At 50.1% G+C, this 24,028-nt stretch overlaps 1 protein-coding gene across 1 annotated transcript in view; it reads left to right on the top strand.

Annotated features, from left to right (window-relative positions):
- Nucleotides 1-24,028, top strand: part of LOC147690174 (cholesterol 24-hydroxylase-like) — a 284,595-nt gene that overhangs the window by 115,584 nt on the left and 144,983 nt on the right. The window contains exon 7 of the mRNA XM_086937768.1: nt 21,254-21,364. Coding sequence (XP_086793894.1) covers nt 21,254-21,364 — 111 coding nt within the window. The remainder of the gene's footprint in view (nt 1-21,253; nt 21,365-24,028) is intronic.

The following is a 24,028-nucleotide window of genomic DNA, read 5'->3' on the forward strand; positions in this document are numbered from 1 at the left end:
TTTAATCTATTTGGCAGAAGAAAAGGGGACCATAGGAAAGGGAGAAGTAAAGAAACGTTCACAGTGTATAACAATACAGAATCATTAAAAAGAAAAGGGAACCTTACTATATGGTACGGGATGCCCACCACCCCTTCCACCACCAATCCCAATGGTAGGAGACAGACACAGTTTGACTTTTGGAAGGCAGGGGGGCCTCACGACCCCCCGTCCGTATTTATTAAAATATGAAACAAAATTTAAAACTTTATGGTTTAAAGTATTTTATTAAGGTATAAAAAACATGGGGAAGGGGATAGGAGGTCAAACGAACATACAGTACAAGAAGCGAGGTTTGCAGCGGTTCAGAAAGAAAGTAGGGAGACAGGAAGCCCCAGAGGGTAACAAGGCATAAGTCTTAAGGCAATAAGGTATCGTGAATGACCCCCTAGTAGACCCCCACTCCCTCAGCAAGGCCGAGCTGAAATAGCGTCCCGCAACACAGCAAAAAACACACCATCCCTCCAGCCCCCCAACCCCGGAAAGTTAGGAGAGAGAGAAGCAAATAAAGAAAGGGAAGAAAACAATACCCCAACATCCCCGTCCGAAGGTCAGCCTTAGAAGCATATAGCCCCGCCCCCCGCCCCCAGCCCCCCGCCCCCAGCCCCAGACCCCTAATCCCGCACATTCATTCCGTTGGAGCCGCCGGCGGCGTCAGCCTAAGAAGTCGCAGGTACCGTGGGCATGTGAGCTCGCGAAATTCCGTGGATAGCAGTGCCAAAAAGGGATGCCAGAGTTCTTCAAACTGGTCAACATTCCCAGCCACCGTCAGCGACATCTTTTCCATGCCCAGTACCTGCCAGAGCCTGTGTAACCACCCAGTGATAGAGGGGGCAGTGGGGGTACGCCAGAGCACCAGGATGTTTTGAACCGCGGAGCCCAGCGCAATCGCAATCTGCCTACCCCTGCAGGACTTCAGCGGGTACATCAGGTCATTGGGGAGGCCTAGCAAGACATACGCAGGGAAGCGCGGGAGCTCAATCTCAAAATGCCTGTCCACCTCATCCAAGACCTCTTTCCAATAGGCCGACAGCACCGGGCACTCCCAGAGAATATGCGTGAGGGTACCCTCCTGTCCGCAGCCGCGCCAGCAACCTTTATCGCCGATTTTGCGCATCTCGTAGAGCCGTTCCGGGGTGTAATACCAATAGGTGGACACCTTAGTAAAGGTCTCCGTCAGCCCAGTGTGGTACGCAGAGTGCCTCGCCCGATACGCAATCCTGTCCCACTCTTTGTGGCTCAAGGTCCTGCCCAATTCCATGTGCCAGCGCTCCCTCCCTGGGTTATGGTAATGGAACGGCGGGGGTTGGAGAAACTTGTACAAGTCGGTGATAAGCTTGGCATCCGAGGTCCCGGTTACCAGCCATCGCTCATAGGGCGTAATCGGACGGGCAGCGACGTCGCGCACCGGGGGTTGAAGAGCCCAGTGGCGGACTTGCATATAACGCAGTCTGTCCCCCTCCGTCAGGCCAAACTCCTGTCGGAGCTGCTGGAAGGGGAGTACGCCCTCCGGTCCGTAGATCTGGAAAAGCGCCCTGCAACCGGCGCTCACCCAGTGGGAAAAGGCTCCCGGTTCCAGGCCCGGAGTGAAGTCTGGATTGCCAGCAATGGGAGTGAACGGCGATGGAAAAGTGGTGAGCTCGCGAAGCTCGCACACCGCGTCCCACACTCTCAGCGGAACCCGGGTGATAAAAGAGGCGTAGAGGTTCGGCGGACGGTGAGCGCGCCGCAGGAACGGGACTTCCTGGAGTGTACGGCCCGCAACTGCCTGGTCTTGAAAGAGCCAGTGCTTGTCTGATTCCCACCGGCTCCACTCCACCAGATACCGAAGTTGTGCCGCCTGGAAGTACTTCCGGAGGTCCGGGACCCAGAGACCCCCCGCCTCCGGGGCAAGCATGAAAAGGACCCGCTTCATCCGAGGTTTACGGCCCTGCCACACAAAGCGGGAGATGTCCGCCTGCGCCTGTCGTATCCAACCTACAGGGGGCTGGAGAGGTAGGGCGCGAAAAAGATACAGGATCTGAGGCAGGATGGTCATCTTCACCGTTGCGATACGGCCCAGCCACGAGATCAGGCCCTTGTTCCATCGGCCGAGTTCCTCTTTGATCTTTTTGCCCAGAGAGGAATAGTTAGCAGCGACCATTGCAGGCAGGGAAGGCGCAAGCAAGATCCCCAGGTAAGGCACCGTGGAGGAGGACCATTGCAGAGGAAAAAGACGCTGGAGGTCCCGCCTGGTGTCAACAGAGAGGGACACGTCCAGGGCGGCCGACTTAGACATATTCATCTTGAAGCCTGCCACGCGGGCGAAGGTATTCAGTTCCCGGACGCAGGCAGGGAGCGACCGCCTAGGGTCATCCAGGGTCAGCAAGACATCGTCCACATACAAGCTAACAGTATGCGTGTATTGCCCCATCTTCACTCCGATGGCGTCCGGGTTATCACGGATCCTCTGGGCAAACGGCTCCATATAGAGGGCAAACAGGAGCGGTGAAAGGGGGCAACCCTGTCTCGTGCCGCGCTCAATGGCAAAGCTGCCAGAGCTGTGTCCGTTGACACGCACCGATGCTGACGGCCTCTTATAGCAATTAAAGATCATAGTGCGGAACCTCTCGCCGATCCCCAGTTTCCCAAGAACCAGCTCGAGGTACGGCCAATGAACCTTATCAAAGGCCTTTTCCGCGTCTACCGATAGCAGCATCCGCTCCCCGGGGACGCGTGAGGCCTTTTCTAGCACGTGTGTCACCCTCTTGGTGTTGTCGACCGTCTGCCTACCGGGTACAAAGCCGGCCTGATCCGCCTCCACCAAACCTGGTAGATGTAGACCCAGTCTGGCCGCCAAGATCCCCGTGTACAGCTTGAGGTCCACATTCAGAAGCGAGATGGGCCGATACGAGCCGCACAGAGTCCGGTCCTTTCCCGGTTTCGGGATAACCGACACGGTCGCCGAAAGAAGGTCCGGCGGGATAGCTCCCGGTTCGGAGAAGGAGTTGAATAAGCGAGCCAGGAGAGGCGCGACAGTGGGACAGAAGGTCTTGTAAAACAAGGCCGTATAGCCATCCGGGCCCGGGGCCTTGCCGTGTTTCAGCCGTGCAATAGCGGAGATGACTTCCTCCACGTGTATATCCCTCTCCAGGTGGGCCGCCTGGGCGGGGTCCAAGGCCGGGAGGGCTACTGATTCCAGATAGGCCTCAGCCTCTCCCGGTGGGGAGGGCTCTGCCGCGTACAGCGCCTCGTAAAAGGCACGGAAGGAGTCCGCCACCTCCGCGTCACCGGAAACCGGGACTCCATCTGCTCCCACTAGCTCCTTTACGACGTTGCGTTGCTGCGCAGCCCTGAGCCGGTGGGCCAGGAGCTTACCGCATCTATCCCCGCCGGTGTAAAAGGCATGTTTCAGGCGCAACGCCGCATACTCCGCCCGGTCCAGGTCCAACGCAGAGAGAAGTTTCCGCGCCGCCTTCAGCTGCCTCCAAACACGAGGCGCCCCTGTCCGGCGGTGAACCTGCTCAAGTTCCCTGACCTGCGCCGTTAATTCCTCCCTCTTGCGTTGACGCTCCTTGTTCTCCGCCGAGGAGATGGAGATAAACTCCCCTCTGATGACCGCTTTCAAAGCTGCCCATTGCGTTGCCAGGGACGTATCGGGGTTGCTATTGTGAGTCAGGTACTCCTGAATGACCTCCTCCACTCGCTTCACCACCGACTTTTTATGGAGAAGTGTGTCCCGAAGCCGCCACATCCCTCTGGAGGGGGGGGCCACCGGCCAAGCAAAAACTCCGGAAACCGGCGCATGATCGGACAGGGACAAAACCCCGATGTCAGCCGCCGTGGCGGCTGAACGGAGCGGTCCACTCACCAAGAGGTAATCCAACCGCGAGTAAGTGCGGTGTGCGTGGGAGAAGTATGAGTAGTCCCTATCGGCGGGGTGCATTATGCGCCAGAGGTCATGTAGATCCATCTCTGCGATCCGGTCCTTTACCGCTCTAGAAAGCTCCCCCATCTGCGGAAAGCGCTGGGCCGACCTATCCAAGGTGGAGTCGAAGACCATGTTCAGGTCTCCCCCCAAGATGACGTGGCGGTCGGGCGAGGCAGTAACGTCTACCAACACAGATTCCAGGAAGCGATCCTGGTGGTCATTTGGGCTGTATACGGAACCAACCGTAAAGGCTACACCCCCTAGACGCATGCGATACACTAGGAGCCTCCCCTTCTGCTCGGCATGTTTATACAGCACCTCACCTCGGAAGGTGCTGGCTAGAAGAATGGCTACCCCTGCAGTCTCAGTCGCAGCCGAGGAAAAGAGTTGCGTGGGGAACTTGGCAGAGCGCAGCCTATGGCAATCTTTAGAAAGTAAATGGGTTTCCTGCAGGAGGCAGATATCCGCCTGCGACCCTTCTAGCAGGGAAAGAATCGCCCTACGCTTCACAGGGTTGTTTAGACCCTTAACATTAAGGGTCACTACTTTCAGGGGCGGCATCATTCCCAGGGAAGCAAAGCGCCGTGCAGCAAGCTCGGGATCAGTGGAAGGGGCGCGCGGGGCAGGGTCGCAGGGAAGGCCAGAATCGGCTCCGCATATGTTCGGACAGCATCGGACGGGACCCCCTCAACACCAAACCAACTGTGAAACCCCCCCCAAAATCAACCCATGGCAACCAGCCAAAACCAAAAACCAGAAAAAACACCCCAAAGTCTCAGTCTAGCCCAAATGGGCGAGTCTGCAGAAAACAGTCAAGTGGACGTCCAGCCACACACCTCCAACCACTTCCCCCCAACCCCCAGCCCAAACCCAGCATCGAAGAAGCTAAGAGTTCTCCCCCGGAGTAAAGTTAGGCCGTCTGGGCCACGCCATTGGAATCGGGCAAGTTCCTGGCCGCAGTCCTCAGGGCTTCCGCCATATCCGCCCTGATGGTAGGGGAATCAGGGCGACTCGCCGTCGCCGACGATTGGCGCCTCCTCTATCTCCGTCGGCCCCGCCGCTCGGGGCGCCGCCATGCGGGTGTGGCTCCTTCTTCCTCCGTAGCTGTGAGTCCCAGTACCCCACAGACATCTTGTAAGGAGCGCAGCTGATGCAACACCCCATTCCATCGAAAAATAAGACGGAAGGGGTGACCCCAGGAGTAGGCCGTCTCATGCTCTCGCAGGAAGTCCGTGGCGATGCGGAAAGACCTGCGTTTCTGCAGCGTGATGGCGGACAGGTCCTGATAGAGCGCCACGGGTCGTTCTCGAAAGGACAGCGGCTGCTTCCTGCGGGCCTCTGTCATAATGCGCTCCTTTAGGGGGAAATCCGGCAAGAACGCCAGGATATCAGGCGGGGGTGCCGAAGATTGGCGCTGTCGGCCCACCCTGTGTGCTCTGTCTATGCGGATCGGGAAGTCCGCTCCTTCTCCCAAGATGTCGCGGAACAGGTCCTGCAAATAGGCCACTAGGTCCGCACCCTCATCCGCGGACGGAACTCCCCGTACCCGGATATTATTCCGCCTGGATCTGTTCTCAAGGTCCTCCGATTGGGCCTGGAGCTCGACACACTGCTCCCGTAGGCGGAGGACGTCCTGCTGGAGATGAACTATCTCCTCGTCGCGGCGCTGGGCCGCCGTTTCCACAGTGTCGACTCGCTCGCCCAGGCCTTCGATTTCTCTTCGCACCTCACGGACCTCACCCGCCACCTCGGTCTTGAGAGTCTGAAATTCCTCCTTGAGGGAGCTGAATAAGTCCTCCATGAAGGACCTCGTGACAGGTGGTTCGCCCCCGGTGGCGTCCGATGAAGGCCCGGGAGGACCCCGGGGATGGTTGCGCCCTGTCGCGCAGTTGCTGGGCCCTGCCGAGCATGTCCGGCAAAGTGCGATCTCCCCGTGCGGCGCCTCGTCTTCCGGCCATCCTGGTCTCCGCGGTGGTCGAAGCTTAGAGCCGGCCGTTGCAGACGCGTCCAGCCGCTCGTGGGCACCAGGTGTGAAGTCCTCGGCGAGGACAAGGGTAGTGCGTCACAGGCGACAAAATGGCGGCCCGGGTCAGGGCGAGACGACCACCGGACCAGGCAGGGCGGTCAGCAATGTCCAAGTCTGAGGCTTTCAGCTGTGTGCTCCCAGGGAGGGCAGCAGATGTATAGGCACCAGGAGAGACCGAGGCGCTCGTAGAACCAGGGTGCGGGCGAGGGTCACCAGCATCAGTTCCGCAAAGACAAGATGGCGGGAGGGCGGAACCCAGGATGCCAGCCCAGGCCAGCTAGTCTATGGGCGACCCTCAAATGGCAACGGGTCGGGGAAGTGCGGACCCAGTGTTTCCCAGTACCATCGGTCAATACGCCCGGTCCGGGCTCCGTTAAGGCTTCACCGTTCCACTCCTCCAGGCTCGGGGTCCGCAAGGCGTCACACTCCGATCCCCATGGCAGGGGGGTAGATCGTCGTCGCAGGGCAGGGGTCTGTCGTCTAGCGATGGTCCCGGCCACCAGGGCGCCGGCCGGGAAGCTTCCACACTCCGCGGAGTTCGTCTAGTCCGTCCCCCGGGATCTCCAGCTTTCAGCACTCGACTCCGCCGAGGCGCGCGTACAGCGCCGCAATACGCTCCGCCTCCAGGCCCTTCTCTTCGGGGCGACCCAGGCTCCTCTCCTCGGGTCGATCGATGAACAGACTTTTCAGGGACTTCCCCCGGGGCAACAGAAGTCAAAGTGGTATCAAAACGTGCCCCAAGAACTCCGGCACAGTTCTCTCGCCCGCAGTGCTTCCGCGGGGGGAGAGAAGCGCAGGAATCGGGGCTCGAGCTGAGCCGGGCCGGAGGAGCTACGGGAGGAAGCGTCCGCTCACCCCGCCATCTTGGCCACGCCCAAATTTAAAACTTTAAATTAAAAACGTTTCATGTATCATGTACAAAATTCAACTTTCATTACATTTCATGAAGACAGGTATCCAGGCTAACCTTAACAAATCTCTAATACAAAGATTTTCCTAACCGAGTCTAACATCATGACATAATGCATTGCATACGAATGTTGTACATCCTATCGTTAGGGGCCAACGGCAAGGTCTTAAACAGTGTCCGATCCCTATCACCAAATTTCCGCCCTCACGTGTGAGTGGCGCATGCGCAGAGGCCTTTACCCTCGTAGCCAACTGTAACTTCCCTTGTCATGGGGGCCCCCTTTCACTCGGCGCCATCTTAAGGTCGTCCGAGTTCCCGTGCGGACTCCCCCCACCCCCACCCCTCTTTCCCCGCACTCTCTTCCGCCGTAGCGGATATCCGGCCTCCGGGAAATTCGTGGGAGGGGCATATAGCCGTCTCCCCCTGGGAGGGGCCTATGGCCGTCTCCCCCTGGGCAATCCCATCCGTAATGGGTGCTGCCCACCGTGGGAGGGGCCAATGGCCGCCTCCCCCCGGGCGCTCCCATCCATAATGGGTGGCGCCCCCCCTAGGGACCTTGAAATCACTGCTCACCGATCATGACCTTACCGCCCGACCGAAGACTAAATAAATACGACAGTTAGTTACTTACTAGGGGGAAAAAACCTATGCTTAATCTTAAATTACAGCTAGGTATATCCAATGAACTATAAACATTGCTACAAAGGAGAAAAGGTCCTATAGCAGAGAACGTTTTTTATTGCATACATTCCATAACATTTCTACAAAGGAAAAAAGGCCTATAGGCAAGTATTCGGTTGCATGCATACTCTTGGAATCGATTTAAGATGAGAGCAATGATTTCAACAAGACGTTTATTCATTACAATCAAATTGCGAATTAGAAGTTTGTTTACTCCTAAACTTCTGCAACAGGGGCTGGTGGGTGGGTCAAAAACTGCAGCTTGTTCCCTTGAGGGCTCACGAGCGACGAGTAGTGCAGCCTTCAGAGCGCAGGAACAAGAGGACGCTTGCCTGGATTCCCGCGCCTTTTATCTTGCAGTGGGAAGGCGGGGCAGCGTCCACATCCCGCCCAGAGGTGCACGGACGTCCGGGCGGGTGTTAGGACAACCCTTTTAGGCGACGGGGGCGTGCTCCAACCACGCCACTATGGGCATACCGGCCGGGACACGCCCCCCCCACCCGCAAAAGTTTCCCGGGGGATCGGGGCATCCAGCCATACGTTCGGGGTGACCGAGTGGTCTCCCCTTTCCATATGGTCCGGGATGCCCGCCACCCCTTCCACCACCAATCCCAATGGTAGGAGACAGACACAGTTTGACTTTTGGAAGGCAGGAGGACCTCACGACCCCCGGCCGTATTTATTAAATTATGAAACAAAATTTAAAACTTTAAATTAAAAACGTTTCATGTATCATGTACAAAATTCAACTTTCATTACATTTGATGAAGACCGGTATCCAGGCTAACCTTAACAAATCTCTAATGCAAAGATTTTCCTAACTGAGTCTAACATCATGACATAATGCATTGCATACAAATTTTGTACATCCTATCGTTGGGGGCCAACGGCAAGGTCTTAACCGGTGTCAGATCCATATCACCAAATTTCCGCCCTCACGTGTGAGTGGCGCATGCGCAGAGGCCTTTACCCTCGTAGCCAACTGTAACTTCCCTTGTCATGGGGGCCCCCTTTCACTCGGCGCCATCTTAAGGTCGTCCGAGTTCCCGTGCGGGGTATCCGTAAGAAGGACAACGTGGACTCCCCCCCTTTCCCCGCACTCTCTTCCGCCGGAGCGGATATCCGGCCCCCGGGAAATTCGTGGGAGGGGCATATAGCCTTCTACCCCTGGGCGATCCCATCCGTAATGGGTGCCGCCCCCGTGGGAGGGGCCAATGGCCGCCTCCCCCCAGGGGCTCCCATCCATAATGGGTGGGGCCCCCCTAGGGACCTTGAAATCACTGCTCACCGATCATGACCGAGTTGACCGACTATCTGGCCCCCCCACACCTCCTATAGGTCATATCTCCTCAATCCCACTAGCCATGCTATCATGTCTCCTATCAATAAGTCATTCCCCACCCTGGACAGGTATACCCCTTCATCTGAATAACAGTGGTCCCCCCAGATGCACCCATGAGGTATGCTTAGAAGATGAGCAGAGCGAAACAATTTCTCCATTTTATTGTTGACCCTCTTTACCGAATGGTTCAACGCTGTTGTGGACAATCCACCCCTCCATACCCTCCTCGGAATCATGTGTGACCAAGCTATTGTGCACCCTGGGAGCTTCTTTGCTAACCAACTAACTGCTGAAAGTATGTGCTTGATTAAAGCTCGTCTGACCAACCGTACCAAGTCATTGCCTCCAATGTGCACTATAACTACTGATGGCGGTGACCTGTGCCACCCTGACAATTCTTCCACAAAATTTTGCAGTCGGTCAATACATAGGCCACCCTTCCCATGGAAGGACACCCTGAAACCATATTCCTCAGATGTGTGGATTGCATCCCCTGCCTTGAATATGTCCTCGGCACGCCTCACGTATGAGTGGCACACGACCCAGACCACTCGTCTTCCATTCCTTTTTCCTGAAGTGGTGGTTAGCTGATACTGGGCCGGTCCCAATTTCCGCCCTGCGTCACAGGCTCGTGAAACTGTAATCCAAACAAAAGACAACAAGCCTGAGTGCACTTCTTCAGTAACATACAACATGTGCAGCCGCACGTACCGTTTGAAACAATTCGAAGACCAGCGGCCTAATTGTTTAACATTGTCTGCCTGCAGACCCCCCGCCGTTGCTTCTGTAGCGGCCCCTATCCTAAATGAATGAGTCCCAAAATCACTCGGGTTCAAGCCCGCAGCTGCAATCATGATTGCCAGCACCCTCTGGAACTGAAACTTTGTTAACGGGGTTCCGTCAGCATGTCGCAGCAAGCCCCCCCCCCCCCACGTCGTCAACCTTTGTTTTAGGTAGGCCTCAACATGCCTCACTGGACAACAGGGACTACCTGGAGCGCGCTGCAACACAATGCTGTTCCCCTGGGCCTCCTGGTCTGTCTTTGACCTGGCTATCGTGATCAGCAGGGAATTCCCCCTCACTTGCGTGTGGTCCCTGCGCAGACCCCCCTCGGTATCCTTTTTGTTGGCAGCCACTAGTTCGCTTACCCGCAGGGCCCCATAAAACGCCAGCGCAAATGCTGGCTGGAATAGGACGACCTCGCTAGGTGAGGAGCATGTCTCCTCCAGTTTAGCCAACAAGGAGGTCAATCTGTCAAATCCTGGTATCCCTTTTGCGACCCTCTAGGCGCCGACAGCCGCGCAGCGCCTTTCTGACTATAAAGGAATCCGTTGGGTCCCTGATCCCCTGGAGCTGAGCCATAAACTATATGGCGGCCTTATACCGACTGGCGGTTGCCACCGACCGGCCCTCCTCATGAAGTACCACTAAAAAATGGGTAAAGGACCACTCCTGACCCCATCTATGCTCCCATGCTGGGCCCAAAAAGGCGCAGTACGAGCGGAACGCCCCTTCATAAGCTTTTCTTGTCTTGGGCACTAAACGGGCTGCCACGAGGTTTTGTAGTACGGGGCGCCGATTTGCCATAATGCTTCGGGAAATGGCGCTGCCACTAGCTCCGCTGAGGGTAAACAATCCCTGAAAGCCTGCATTTTGAAACGAGAGAGCGCATCAGCTGCATTATTCAGTACTCCTGGCACATGTTTTGCCCTGAATTGTACATTTAGGGCCAGATGTAGGTCGGTGGGTAACGGCCGAAAATCGGTATTTTCGGCCGTTACCGATCGGTAAATAGGTGATAGGTATGTAGGGGGCATTATTTTACCGAATCGGTAAAATTACTGATTCGGTAATTTTACCTATTTTGTAAAATAAAAAATCGGTAAATTTACCGAATCTGAGCCACCCAGATGTAGGTGGGACTCTTCAGAGTCCCAGAGGCCTTACCGAATCGGTATTTTACCATCAAATCCAATTTGATGGTAAAATACAGATTCCGGTGTGCATGCACATGTGTGCATGCACACCTATGCCATGTGACAGGCAGACCTGCCCTTAGGGCATTTATGCCTGCCACATGGCACCCGAGCCTGTTTTGGGGGTGCCAGAGGGTGTCAAAGTGACACCCCCTGCACCCTTGTGAAAATCGGTATTTACCGATTCGGTAAATACCGAATCGGTAATGCCCATTCATTCCTATGGGCTTCAAAGCCCATAGGAATGAATGGGCATTACCGGTAAATACCGAAATCATCCGAATCGGTATTCCAGCACATCTGGAATACCTACATGTCCACTCCATAGATTTACCAATTTTTAATTGCCGAATCGGCAACATTCGGTAATTAAAAATCGGTAAATCTATTTCACCTACATCTGGCCCATAGTCTCAAGCATTTCAACACAATTTCTTTCAATAATCGCAATATCCACTTGCAGCGTGCTGCCTGCTGGTTAATGCACTCGACCACGGACATGTTATCAGACCAAAATATCACCGAGCGGTTTCGGAACTCTTCTGGCCAGGCCGACAGCGCTACCCAGATGGGGAATAGCTCTAGAAAACCAATGTTGCTCGTCAAACCACTTGTTTCCCACCATGCTGGCCATTTCTGGGCCGACCATCGGTTACCAAGGATCGCGCTAAACCCCACACTGCCCGCAGAGTCGGTCCATAAACCTAATTCTGCTGACGAGGCCGGGGCTTTGCTCCAGACTACTCGGCCATTGAAATCCACCAAGAATGCCAGCCAAATGAGCATGTCCTGGCGAACCTCTGCCGACAGCCTTGTACGATGGTGCCCTTCCTTTAGGCCAACCATGGCCTGGGCAATCATTCGGGAGAAAGGGCGAGCCATCGGTATAACCCTCAATGCAAAGTTAAGCTTTCCCACTGTTTGCTGGAGTTGGTGCAGTGTCACTTTGTCGTTCCGGAGACATTGCAACAAGGAGGCCCTGAATCTTCTTCGCTGGCAAACGGAAGCAACCCTCCACGGAGTCTAGTTCGATACCCAGAAACTCCAGGGAGGTAGTTGACCCACCGTCTTACCTGGCGCCAACGGTACCCCGAAACCCCGCATGAGCACGCAGAAATCTTGCAATGCCCGTGCACAGTCCCGAGAGCCCGCTGGGCCGAGAAACAGGAAATCATTGAGATAATGCATCACATGTTGGTGCCCTGAGGCCTTCGAGAATACCCACTCCAGAAATGAGCGAAATATTTCAAAATAGACACACGAAATTGAACAACCCATCGGCATGCACTTATCCATGTAGTACTTTCCCTGAAATGCAAAACCCAACAAGTGCAGATCCTGGGGATGCACCGGAAGCAACCTGAATGCGGATTCAATATCCGATTTTGCTAACAATGCACCTGGCCTAGGCGATTCAACATTACCACTGAGTCATCGAATGATGCATACCTCACACTGCAAATGTCTGCGTCGATCGCCTCATTAACGGAAGCCCCCCTTGGTGCAGATAAATTATGAATGAGCCTGAATTCTCCCGGCTCCTTCTTGGGAACTATCCCTAATGGGGAACACACAAAATTTGCCGTTGGTGGTTCACCGAACGGTCCTGCAACCCGCCTCAAGCGAACCTCTTTTGCGATTTTTGTGGCGGCCACCACCGGGTTGTGCTTAACAGACAGTTGGTTTTTGCATGAGGGGGCCCCCCGAAAATCACCCGCCGGGATCCTGAAGCCATACGAGAAGCCATCCCGTAGAATCCCAGCGGACACATGATCAAGGTATTTGTTCAGCCAGGGAGTCAAAGCCAGAATATCGACGGGCGATTGTTTGGACCTCCGAGGCACCGTGCCAATCCTGCTTGGTACCCCCTTTTCCTCCAGTACTATTGCCTCTGGATCGGCAGCTAGTTTCGGGGTGGGAGGTGTTACCACAACCTGCGCAGGCATGCCTGAACCTGCATGTTCCCTGCGGCCTGCTACAAGTTCCTTTGTTAAAACCCCAACATACTCCTCGATTATTCCCATTCCCGCCCGATCTAGACGGAGTATCTCCCCCATAGGTTGGTCGAAAGGGCTGTGGATGTTTCTGCTGAAAGGCCCTGGAGCCGTTTGCACTCGACCCTGATCCACCTGCCGCGCCCGGCAGGAACTGCACATGCCAAGATACAGTATCCAAACAATCCCAAGTCAGTGTTTCATTAAACTCTTTGGCTTTTCTAAATGCCACGTCATACCCTTTCCATTCTTCCCCTCCATACTTCTCATGGAAGCCCGTGATCCTGCTCTAGTAGCAAGCAAGGTCTCCCAACAGTTCTGGTGATCGCTCACCCACAATTGCTACAAAAACAGAAAAGGCCCGGATCCAGTTCATCATAGACTCTTCCACCCTGAATTCTGCCATCTTTGCCCTCCATACACTGGGGTGCCATAAATCCTTCTGAGTCTTGGCATATTCTAACTCAGAATTGTCTGTCAACAATGAAAACATATTGATATATTTATTTGCCCACACCATCTCTTTTGTTGCCATAGGGACATGTTGCGCCAAGCATTCCTGCCTTGAGGGTACAGCGCCCTCCCCCATTATTGGGAGCGATCTCTTACCGGCTTCTGTTGTACCTCCGGTCGTGTCCGTCGACCTATTCTGATTTTCGGCCACGTTCGCCACCTGCGGAGAAATAGAAGGCACGTTCGCTGTCCCAGCGCCCCTTGTCTGCCTGAGCTGCTCGATAATCTGCCTAGCTTCTTCGGCTGGGTCTTCCACAGCCGCGGATCCCCCCGCTCCCTTCTTCAACTAGGGTAACACAGCCGCCAACTGAAGCGCTAGTTCGGGAGGCATTTGGTCGTCATCCAGCGGTGTGATAACCACAAGGATTGGCAATCCCCCATCCGGTGTGGGTACCGGGCTGGACGCTGGTGCTACTGGGACCAGTGGGACCTCCATCGGAACTGGGGCCTCGCTAGGACCCGCTTTCCCCTTCCTCTTTTTCCCCTTATTCCCCCCCCTGGGGTAATGTTTGGCAAAGCAGGCCCCACAATCCTCTTAGGTCGCCCTGAGGGCCCCGCTTGGGCCTCCACTTGTTTCCGGAGGGCCGCTAAGCCGCGACCCAGCTGGTCTACTTTACCAAATTTTCTGTCCATCGCTGACACTTGGTTCACCAGTGTGCGCAGCATTCGTTCCATCTCGGAGCTCTTTCCACTCTTCTTACCAGGCATATCTGCGTTCTGTTTTATCTCTGCCTGTTTTCTAGTAGCGACTCGGACTCCAGCTACGCCTTGACGACTGAAACAGAAAAAACAACGATTACACGTTCAAAAACTGCAGCTTGTTCCCTTGAGGGCTCACGAGCGACGAGTGGTGCAGCCTTCAGAGCGCAGGAACAAGAGGACGCTTGCCTGGATTCCCGCGCCTTTTATCTTGCAGCGGGAAGGCGGGGCAGCGTCCCTATCCCGCCCAGAAGTGCACGGACTTCCGGGCGCGTGTTAGGACAACCCTTTTAGGCGGCGGGGGCCTGCTCCAACCACGCCACTATGGGCATACCGGCCGGGACACGCCCCCTGCCCGCAAAGGTTTCCCAGGGGATCGGGGCACCCAGCCATACGTTCGGGGTGACCGAGTGGTCTCCCCTTTCCACTGTTCATTTACAGATTGCTTGATATTTATAAATGGCGAACAGCCATTCACTGCTTTGTCTATCACAGTATATGTGCTGCAGCGATCATAGCAAAGAGTGGCAATAAGTTGTGGGTCTCTTTTCTACTACAACTAATTTTGGTTGTGTAGTTTACTATAGACCAAACGTTGAATCCTCTAGTTCTCATCCATCAGTTGAGTAAATTGCCTCTCTATGATCATTATCAGTGATGGCTCACCCAAGGGGGGGGAGCAAGGCACAGAACCACCAGCACATTGCCCAGGTTTGTGTACATCTCAAATATCTTGCTGACATATTACATTTTTACATTAAAAAAGTTGTTTCTTTGGAAATTAAAGTGTTACAATATGATTAAGGCTCCCGGTTTTCAAAAGACGGTGAAGAGGGTACAGCCAGCAGAGTTCAGAGCCTCCCACCGGCTCGCTACAGTGCCTCACCCGTACACTCCTCAGTACTGTATGTTACCTTTGCTAGGCCAGTACATGCTTTAGGGGGTCAGAAGAGCCTCCCTGGAGAGGGACCTTTTCGACATCCTGACGCACAGATGGGGGATACTTGTCTCTTGGTTATTTGGAGCATGTTTTAGCCCATGGAGGCCCCTGACTTCTGGAGGCTTTCATCTTGTCGGCCAGGCCGGGTGGAGCTGTCTTTTACCTGAAGCTACAGCCAGGCTTTGGAGAGGGGCCGAGTGTGGAAGGCCTGCCAGAGCAACCCAGAGAAGGCTGGGGCGATGAGGTCCCTCTCTCCCGCCGCGTAGTCTCCACTCCCCTACGTGCTCCACTCTCCCATTTACTCCAATCTGAACTCCCACACTAACCTTTTCACACAATCTCTTTTCTCAACTTTACAATTCAACCTCAAGTGTAGTCCTCGCCTCCACCCTTGCACGTACTCTACACTCACCCACCTAATCCACTCTCTGCCTTACACCCCACTTCTCCTTGCGTTCCCCCACCTCACTCATGCACAGCTGGCCCAAACTTGGTCCTCCAGCTGCTAGTCACAGCAAAGAGTCCTAGGACGAAATGGGCATGGAGTCTGATGGGCAGTGTCAGCTACTGGCATACGTAAACAATGTGACAAACCGACCCTGTAAGGCAGTGTGAGATGCTGCCACTGATACACAGCATGAGTGACTGGCAATTTGGGGCATGTGACGATCTCCCCAAGTGGGAAGTATGAAGAACGGGTAGTGGGGGCAAAGTGTGTAGTTGCAAGTGATGGGCAGTTTAAGAAGCTGCTACAGTGAACATTGTGAGAAAGAGGCTGTGAGGTTCAGAATAGTAAAGTTACACGGGTGAACAGTGTTAGAATGTGGCACTGTTGGGTAATGTAAAGAACTAGGGTGGCAGTGTGAACATCTGGCACTGGTGGCCAGGGTGAGGAAAGGGCAGTGATGGGGGGGAAGGAGGGGGAAGAGACGGAGGAGCTGAAGTCCGTTGAAGCAATAGGTGTTGCGCGCCTGCTTCTGGGTGTGTGAAGCGTCTCATTGTCTGAGAGTGCTTTGCTTTATTAATGTTAACTCTGACAGTATTGAAGACTGTTGCTCCTGCCTCCGGGTGCCTTCCCCTATGGAATGTGCATTGCTCTACTTGGGTCCACGCTTTCAGTGGCCCCTTGTCTTCAGGTGCACTCCAGAGGAGAAGGGGAGGCGTGCTTTGCTTTATTGTGTACACATTTCCGCAGCCCCAATGTTGCAGAGGGAAACACTTTGGGCCAGTTAATACATTTAAATGCTTTCAGTGGGTAATCCTGGACGCTGCATCAGAAACCAATCGTGATTCTGAGCATATCACTTTATTTTCAAATGCCTGTAAACAATGCATATGAACAGGCAAAATTGAACTGACGCTCTGGTAAAGCTCTCCAATTCCTCCGGGCCTGGTTCCGTTATACTTCGTGTTGGATCAGGTGGAACAATGTTTCCAATGCTGACACAAAGCATTTAGCACCCTCCTCCCCTCAAAAATATGAACACTCACCTTACGTGTTAGCAAGTTATAAATAGAAATTTATCATAGTGCATGCTGGAAAATTATCTCCTCTGTTTAAAAAAAATGGAAGAAAAATCTGTCAAAATAATTCCTATGTAGGCCTAAATAATCCCAGGGAAATTGTTCTGCAATGAGAAAAAAAGAATGGGGTGCTCCCTCAAAGACACAGCTTGACATTTGACCTCTGTATTTGAAGGCACATCAAATGTGACGAGAGAAGAACATGATTAAAAGGTCCCTAGTTTGTACAGCTCCACAGTAATGGTTTCCTCATGCAAGTTACTCTAGGTCTGTTTAGGCCTATGTTCTCTTTAAATTATTTTGTCAAAGTAAGTTTTCAGATGAATATATTGTATTTACTTAATTTGATGTGTATATATAAAAAATATCTAAACTGAGTGCAAGTGTGCAGTGCCTATTTAAATAAATGTGGAAAAATACTGTCTGCAGCGTCTTCTTTTGCTTGCGACAAAAATAAATGTGGATAAATACAGATAAAAGGACCAAAAAGTAAATATAAATAAATACAGAGGGAAATGTCAAAAAAATAAGTACCATAAAACCGGGATCCCTAATTATGATGCATAATGTGTGATGATACATAATGTGTTTATGCCCATTGTTTATGCATAATATGTCTATGCGGAGTACAGTATCGTACTAGTAGTTACCGGTTGTTTTATATTCACTACTTGTATTCTGATGGTTCTGACAGTGGCACTGTCATGTATATAATCCCCTGTAAAGTATTACCAAGTGCCAGTTGGCACAGTGTATATTTGTGATTATGATCTAATGTGTGTATGAGTAATACAAAGGCTATTTTTTATATAACCTTGTGTGGAGTTTCTTTTGCGGTGTGCCTAGTGTATCGCTGCGGTGTGTGTGTTTCGCAAATGCTTTACACATTGCCTCTGGGATAAGCCGGACTGCTCGTGCCAAGCTACGAGGGAGTGAGCAGGGTTTATCTTCAGCGTGTAACTCCCTTGCCCTGATTAGAGTGGTGGCTTCTGACTGGCTTAGGCGCCATACATGGTCAGCCGGAAATCCCATTTCTAACATATGTAATTCAACAGGACCTGTACACAAGTATAATCCACATGATTCCTGAATGTTAATTCTAACAATTTTGGAGATGCACATTTTTTTAAGATTTCAGATCAAATACGTCCCAATTTGTCTATAACCATCCTCACTATAAAAATCTGTTAGTGCTTTGCTTTAATAAATTACTGAAGGGCTGGATTTGATGGACCGGGGCCATGTGATCCCAAAAAACAAGTGGCCCAAGACAATAAAAGGAAACTTACAAAAGAAAAGATTCAAATCCAAATCATAAAGGTTTATTTAACATTAGGACTCATTATAGAAGTAAAAGGGCGGTTAGTTAGTCATTTTAAATCAGCATCAATAAAGATCACAAGTCTAGAGAAAAAGTCTAAGTATAGAGTCAAATAGCTGACTGCACAGAGTGTACTTTCAGAGAAATTAGCAAGAGGCTTTGCAATTAAAGATATTCTAAACACAGAATTGAGTAGCAAGGAATGGTCTGGCACACATCCCATAAAAGCCCCTCTTATGACATGTTGTGAAATGAAGTAACAATGACAACAGCAGTAGATTTTTATAAACTCATTATAAATTAATTATAACATTGCTAGAGATGCCTTCAGCTTCATAATTAATCCGAACCCTTAACCTAAAAACAAGAAAACAACATTACATCTTTGCACATCTTCTATATATATATAAAAACGAAAGTATGTCAGTTTGTCCTTTATGCATTACTACACCATTCATCCGATCGGCATGAAACTTTGGGAAGTTGTTGAGTACACCCCCGCGAAAGTTTCTGGCAAAAAACAATTGTTAAATATCGACCCCCAGGGCCCTCATAATCTTTCCAATACTGAACGTTTACAGTTTCCAGTGCGACTTGCTTTTGCAATGACCATCAACAAAGCACAAGGACAATCGCTGCAAGTGTGTGGACTAGATTTGGAGAATCCGTGCTTCTCACATAGACAACTGTATGTGGCCAGCTCACACGTTCGGAAAAACTTCTGATTTATCCGTGTACGCACCAGACGGAAAAACAAAAAATAACGTGCATCCACAAGCACTCGAATAAATAAACATAATTAAAACAACACTTTATGCATTACTACACCATTCATCCGATCGCCATGAAACTTTGGGAAGTTGTTGAGTACACTCCAGCGAAGGTTTCTGGCAAAAACTTTTTTTTTAAATCGACCCAGAAGGGCCCTCATTATCTTTCTAATACTGAAATTGACAGCGAATTTGAGAGCATCGTCGAGAGTTATGCCCCCCAAATGAAAATCGATTTGTCGAACTACATCTAAAGCACAAAAGAAAAAAGGCATTACAAGCTTCAGAAACAGACGAGCAACGGGAAGCAAGATTAGAAGCTGTTCGAACACAAACTGGTCAAGCACTTTCTTCTCAAACGAACGAGCAACAAAAATCAAGATTGTAAGCCGATCGAGTACGCACTGCTCAAGCCCGTTCTTCACAAACAAACGAGCAACGAGAATCAAGATTGGAAACTGATAGATTACGCACTGCTCACGCCCGCTCAAATGAAACAGGAGAGCAACGAGAATCAAGATTGGAAACCGAACAATTACGCACTGCTCAAGCCCACTCGAATGAAACAGGAGAGCAATGAGAGCAGCAACGCGTGACGGGTAAGCTAGTACTAAATACAATGGACTCTTCATAGTCGTCTATAGGAAGAGGAAAAGTCCTTTGCTTGTTACAACAGCAGGTACAGTTCGAACACAGTTTCAGCTGTAGCCACAAAATAAATTATTATTTTGTTTCATCACAGCACCACAGAACAGCTTCCATTTCAACTATTTTATGAAAAGAAAGGTACAGTAGAAGGAAAAACATGCATCCAGAAAACGTTACTACAATTTTAAAAGTTATGTTGTCTTCAGCTGTATTGAAAAATACGAAATACGTGGTAGATTTGTTTTTGCAGCCTGGTTATGCAAACTTAAACACACAAAGTGAATATTGAAAGTTTCATTAATGAATCTGCTTTGACAGTGGTAGAGCTGTGGTCATTAGTCTGTAAACATGCTTTCTCCTCATTGGCCAAAGAGTGCATTATTGACATTTACACAGAAAGGCTGTAGGAACAAAAGCCTCTTTTAAAGTCCCATATTAATTTTTCCATTCTTACTGTCTTTTTCTCTCACACGCTCTGTTTGTGGTCTTCTATTTCCTTTTTCTCTCTGTTTCTTTCCTACACACTCCTTTATTTTGCTGGCTTCTCTCGGCCTCCCATTCTTTTTTCACACAGTCTCATTCCCTCTACGTTCCCCTCTTTTCGTCTCCAATTTCATCCTTTTCTCTTCTTTCTATTTGGGTGTAATAAGTTATATATTTAGATTTTTCTCTTGATTCCGATTTTTATAATTTTTCTGTTTTCTCATAAAATATTATATGTTCCACAATACAATGATGAATACAAGACATACTGAGCTACTCAATCATTCCTGACTGAGTACAACTGGAGACCCCTGTTCTAGCCACAGTGGATGGCTTTCCATCAGTTCCTGACCCCCCCACCCCCAATAAGGATTAGAGCCTGTGGCCTACATGGCATCGACAATGGCCACATTAACCCAATGAGCTGTTTCAAAAGAAGGAGTGGAAGAGGAGGAGGGTAACGAGTAACAGAAAACAATATGTGGATCAGAAAAAGAGGAGAAGAATAACAGAACAATAAAGAGAAAGGAAAAACATGATGCTTGGAAGAGCAGCAAAGGTAAAAAGTCAAATGAAAGAAATGAAAAATGGAATAGTAGTTAAAGAAGAGAGATAAGGCAACATAACATTAAGAGAGAACATGGTCAAGTGATGGATGAAAATGGTATGTATGTCAGCGTAATTCGGTGAATGATCTCTCTTGTCAAATAACCCCTGAAATCAGGCAGTCAAGGTTAAGTTCTGCCTGGAAAAAAGTCTGCTGTGTGGTCACATACACATATGTACACATGAAGACTGCTTACAGATGGTGCATTAGTGGGACTGAGCACTGGCAGCTTGAGAGAGCAGGCAAAACATGGTCTGACTATGATGTTGGTGAATAACAGTAGCTTTGAATCAGCTAGATTCTTTGAAGTCTACCAGCCACCGCTGGCCATTGTGCTGTTGTCGCTGATATTAAGCTGGCTTAGATATATATACATTTCATGAGGACTGCTGTTGTAGTGGAATATTCTCAGGTGCATTATAATTTTTATTATGTGTCAATGAAGTCAATAAAGTTTTCCACGCTTGACACCATCACATTTACTTAATCTGGGTTTTGGGAGGACAAGATAAAAAGGGTCAGATGGTTTATTAAGGGGCTTATAGAAGAAGTACCACTGATAGGAAAAAGAGCAAAGCAAAAGAACAAGGTTTTATAGATGCAAAGGACTCTATATGGTCCCCTACCAAGTCTTCTCCTTCTCCCCTTACATTTCATTCTCAAAGAAATTTACTGCATGAGCCACAAAGTTAATATGATTAGCTGGGCTCCATTGGCTTTGGAATTTAGTACAATCTGCTGCAATTTGTTCTCCAGTCAACATGCACTTCTATAGATTAGTAACATGTTTGCATGAATGTCTGCCTGTTCTTCTGTTATGAAATAATGAGCTAAATCAGTGTCTAATCATCTTCTCTCTCCGTGTCACAGGTGGCGTTTGGCCTGGAACTAGATGCACTGCATGATGACAGTACCCCATTTCCAAGAGCCATTACCATGGTCATGAAAGGAATGATTGAGAACCGCAATCCTATTTTGAAGGTTTGTAGCTTTTTTATTGTCTCCTACTATTATTTTATGTTGTGGGAGTCTGCAGTTGGGTCTATTTAGGGAATCACAGTAAAGGATTAAAAACAAACAGCGGACTGTCTCAGAGTTACTGAATCAAAAATGAGTAGCTATTGCCAATAGAAATTAGTGTCCGCAGCAGTCTCAGTCTCCACGTTTGCCAGGCTTTGTACATACTTCATGTACATGCTTTCACAAACATGAATGCTTGAATGTTCCCATTACACAGAACTGCATGTATTGTTTTGCATTGCAATTGTATTTATATTGCCGTACTACCCCTGATGAGGTGTTGAAGCGCTTTTTGGCCAGTAGCACATAACTCTGGAACTCAAAGGACCAGTGGGGAATTAGTATAGGAAAATATAAGTTGTTATTTTGAGCGGTGACAATGTGAGTCTGTTAATTTGATTGAATAGGATAAAAGAGGGATAGAGGACAAAAGAGGCTAGATGTGGTTATTTGAGAGATCATATTAGTTAAATGAGGTTTGGGATGAGTCAAAGGAGGAATAGAGGAGGAAAGAGTCTAGCATAAGAATTAATATGAAGATCATAGTAGTACAATGAGGTTTGGGGTGAGTCAAAGGAGGGATACTAGAGGGAAGAGTCTACGAAGTGTAATTTTGGAGATCATAGTAGTGAAATGAGGTTTAAGGGGGTCAAGGAGGGAATAGTCTAGAAAGGTTTGTGTGGGAGATCATAGTAGTAGACTGAGGTTTGTGCTGAGCCAAGGATGGATAGAGTTGGCAAGAGTCAAGAAAGGATCTTAGGGAGATAATAGTAGTAGAATGAGGTTTGGGATGATCCAGAGACTGGAAGTAGAGGATATATTGAGAGTGCTGTAGGTGAGGTTCCGTGACGATTTGAACCCGTGTTTTCAATATTGTCGGAAATGCATAATTTTGGTATCAGTGAACCGCAAATGATCCATTTAGCATATCCTGGTGTTTTCGCTATGCTGTGAGCAAGAGTACTCCTGTTACAAACACATTTCTGATCTACCCATGGCATCCATCTTAGATCATGTCAGCCATTTTGTATTTCTTGCCCTCACATAGACAATGGACACGCAATGACCTCTGATTTCTCCATTTCAATTCAGGACACGTAGGCTTAGCCGGAGATTCACCTCTCTAGTGACACGTGCACCTTAGATCAGAACACGCTGTGGCTGCATGACTCGACAAAGGCTGCCTCCTCTGCCTGAGGCCAGTCCTGCTATACTGGTTCTCGTGTCCGTTGGCCTGATCATGATTAGGCGGCCGAAGCCGGTAGCCTTGCCCATTTACGACCCACAAACATCTCTTATCCTGCTTTTCTATCTTCCGCACCTGGCTCCGCTCCTTTCTTTCTGAATCTTTATTAGGGGGAGGTAACGAAATTTATGATGAGGCGGTCCGGCTCTTGAATGCAATACTGACAAGGGATTGTGATGGACTAGTGGGAACCCCTCTTCGTAATGTTTGACATCAGATATTATCGACGATTCCTGTGCAACGCCAAATATTTATTGTTTAGGACACAAAGGTTTGGGAATGTACTAACATTGTGAAGAATTCGCCTGAAGGTTAATATTTTGTATATAAGGAGCAACCCTCTTTGTACAAATCGAACAGGCTCCTAGAATCTACCCGTGTGTAGTTTCTGTAACTTCTGTGTCCCTGCAGTAATAAACCTTTGGTCTTTGACGCCACCATCGAGAAGCCCGTGTTTCTGTTTATTCGTGCACCGAGACAGGTAGAACTCCGGGGTCTTTGGGTGTTGTCCCCTGACACCTCTGGACGGAACCAAAAAGTCCAGAACTCCAATTGGCGCCCAACGTGGGGCGACGTCATTCGGTACCGGTCCAAAAGCCTGAAGAGTTCGAGAAGCTTCGTGTGAAGATTCCTGAGGGAGGCGCCCCACTTCATCGATCCCGGCATATCGCAAAAGTGGCCCGAAGTTCTCTTCCACGAGGATTCCCGTTCAAGACGGCTGCAGTGGGCCGTTGCCTTGACCGTCGCCCTGTCTTGGACCCGAGGTGCAGTCCTTAGTACGGCGAGACAAGACGGGTTTCTCCTTGGTGACGTCTTCAGTACCTCAGTACCTCAGTTAAGTATTTAGTGGTTGCTAGTTGGTTACTTCGTGAGGATTGTTAAAATCCTTTTTGGTTCTTGGTTTGGTTTGGTTTCGTAAGATTATCACTGGTTGTTGTCCTGGTTACGATAATCTATTGGTTTAGTTTGGGTATCGATACATTAGTTCGCTTTTGGTAGGCCTAAGTTCTTGGTTCGAGTGCACATATCTGTTTTTTTGTTTTGTTCGTTCTGTGTTCCGGATTGCAAAATGGTAAGTCGGAAAAATTGTATGTTGTCGTGTTTTGGTTGCAACAGTGATTCACAGTTGGAGGACTCATGTCTGGTTCCTCCGATTGGGACTCCTCTATATGATCTGTATTGTAAGCATGGTGTGGGTCCTATATCTTATAATGAGGTGTGGGTCCGCTATACAGAAAAGGACGGTGTCCTTAGTTGGCCACTGCATGGTAGTTTTGAACCCGAAATCCTTGATAATTTAGAAGCTAAATTGTTTAAGAAGAAAGCCCGGCCGGCAATGTTTGATTCTTTCCGTTACTGGCGAAAAGAATCTAAACAGA

Source organism: Lissotriton vulgaris, chromosome 9 (genome assembly GCF_964263255.1).
Source record: "Lissotriton vulgaris chromosome 9, aLisVul1.2, whole genome shotgun sequence".
Lineage (NCBI taxonomy): Eukaryota > Metazoa > Chordata > Amphibia > Caudata > Salamandridae > Lissotriton > Lissotriton vulgaris.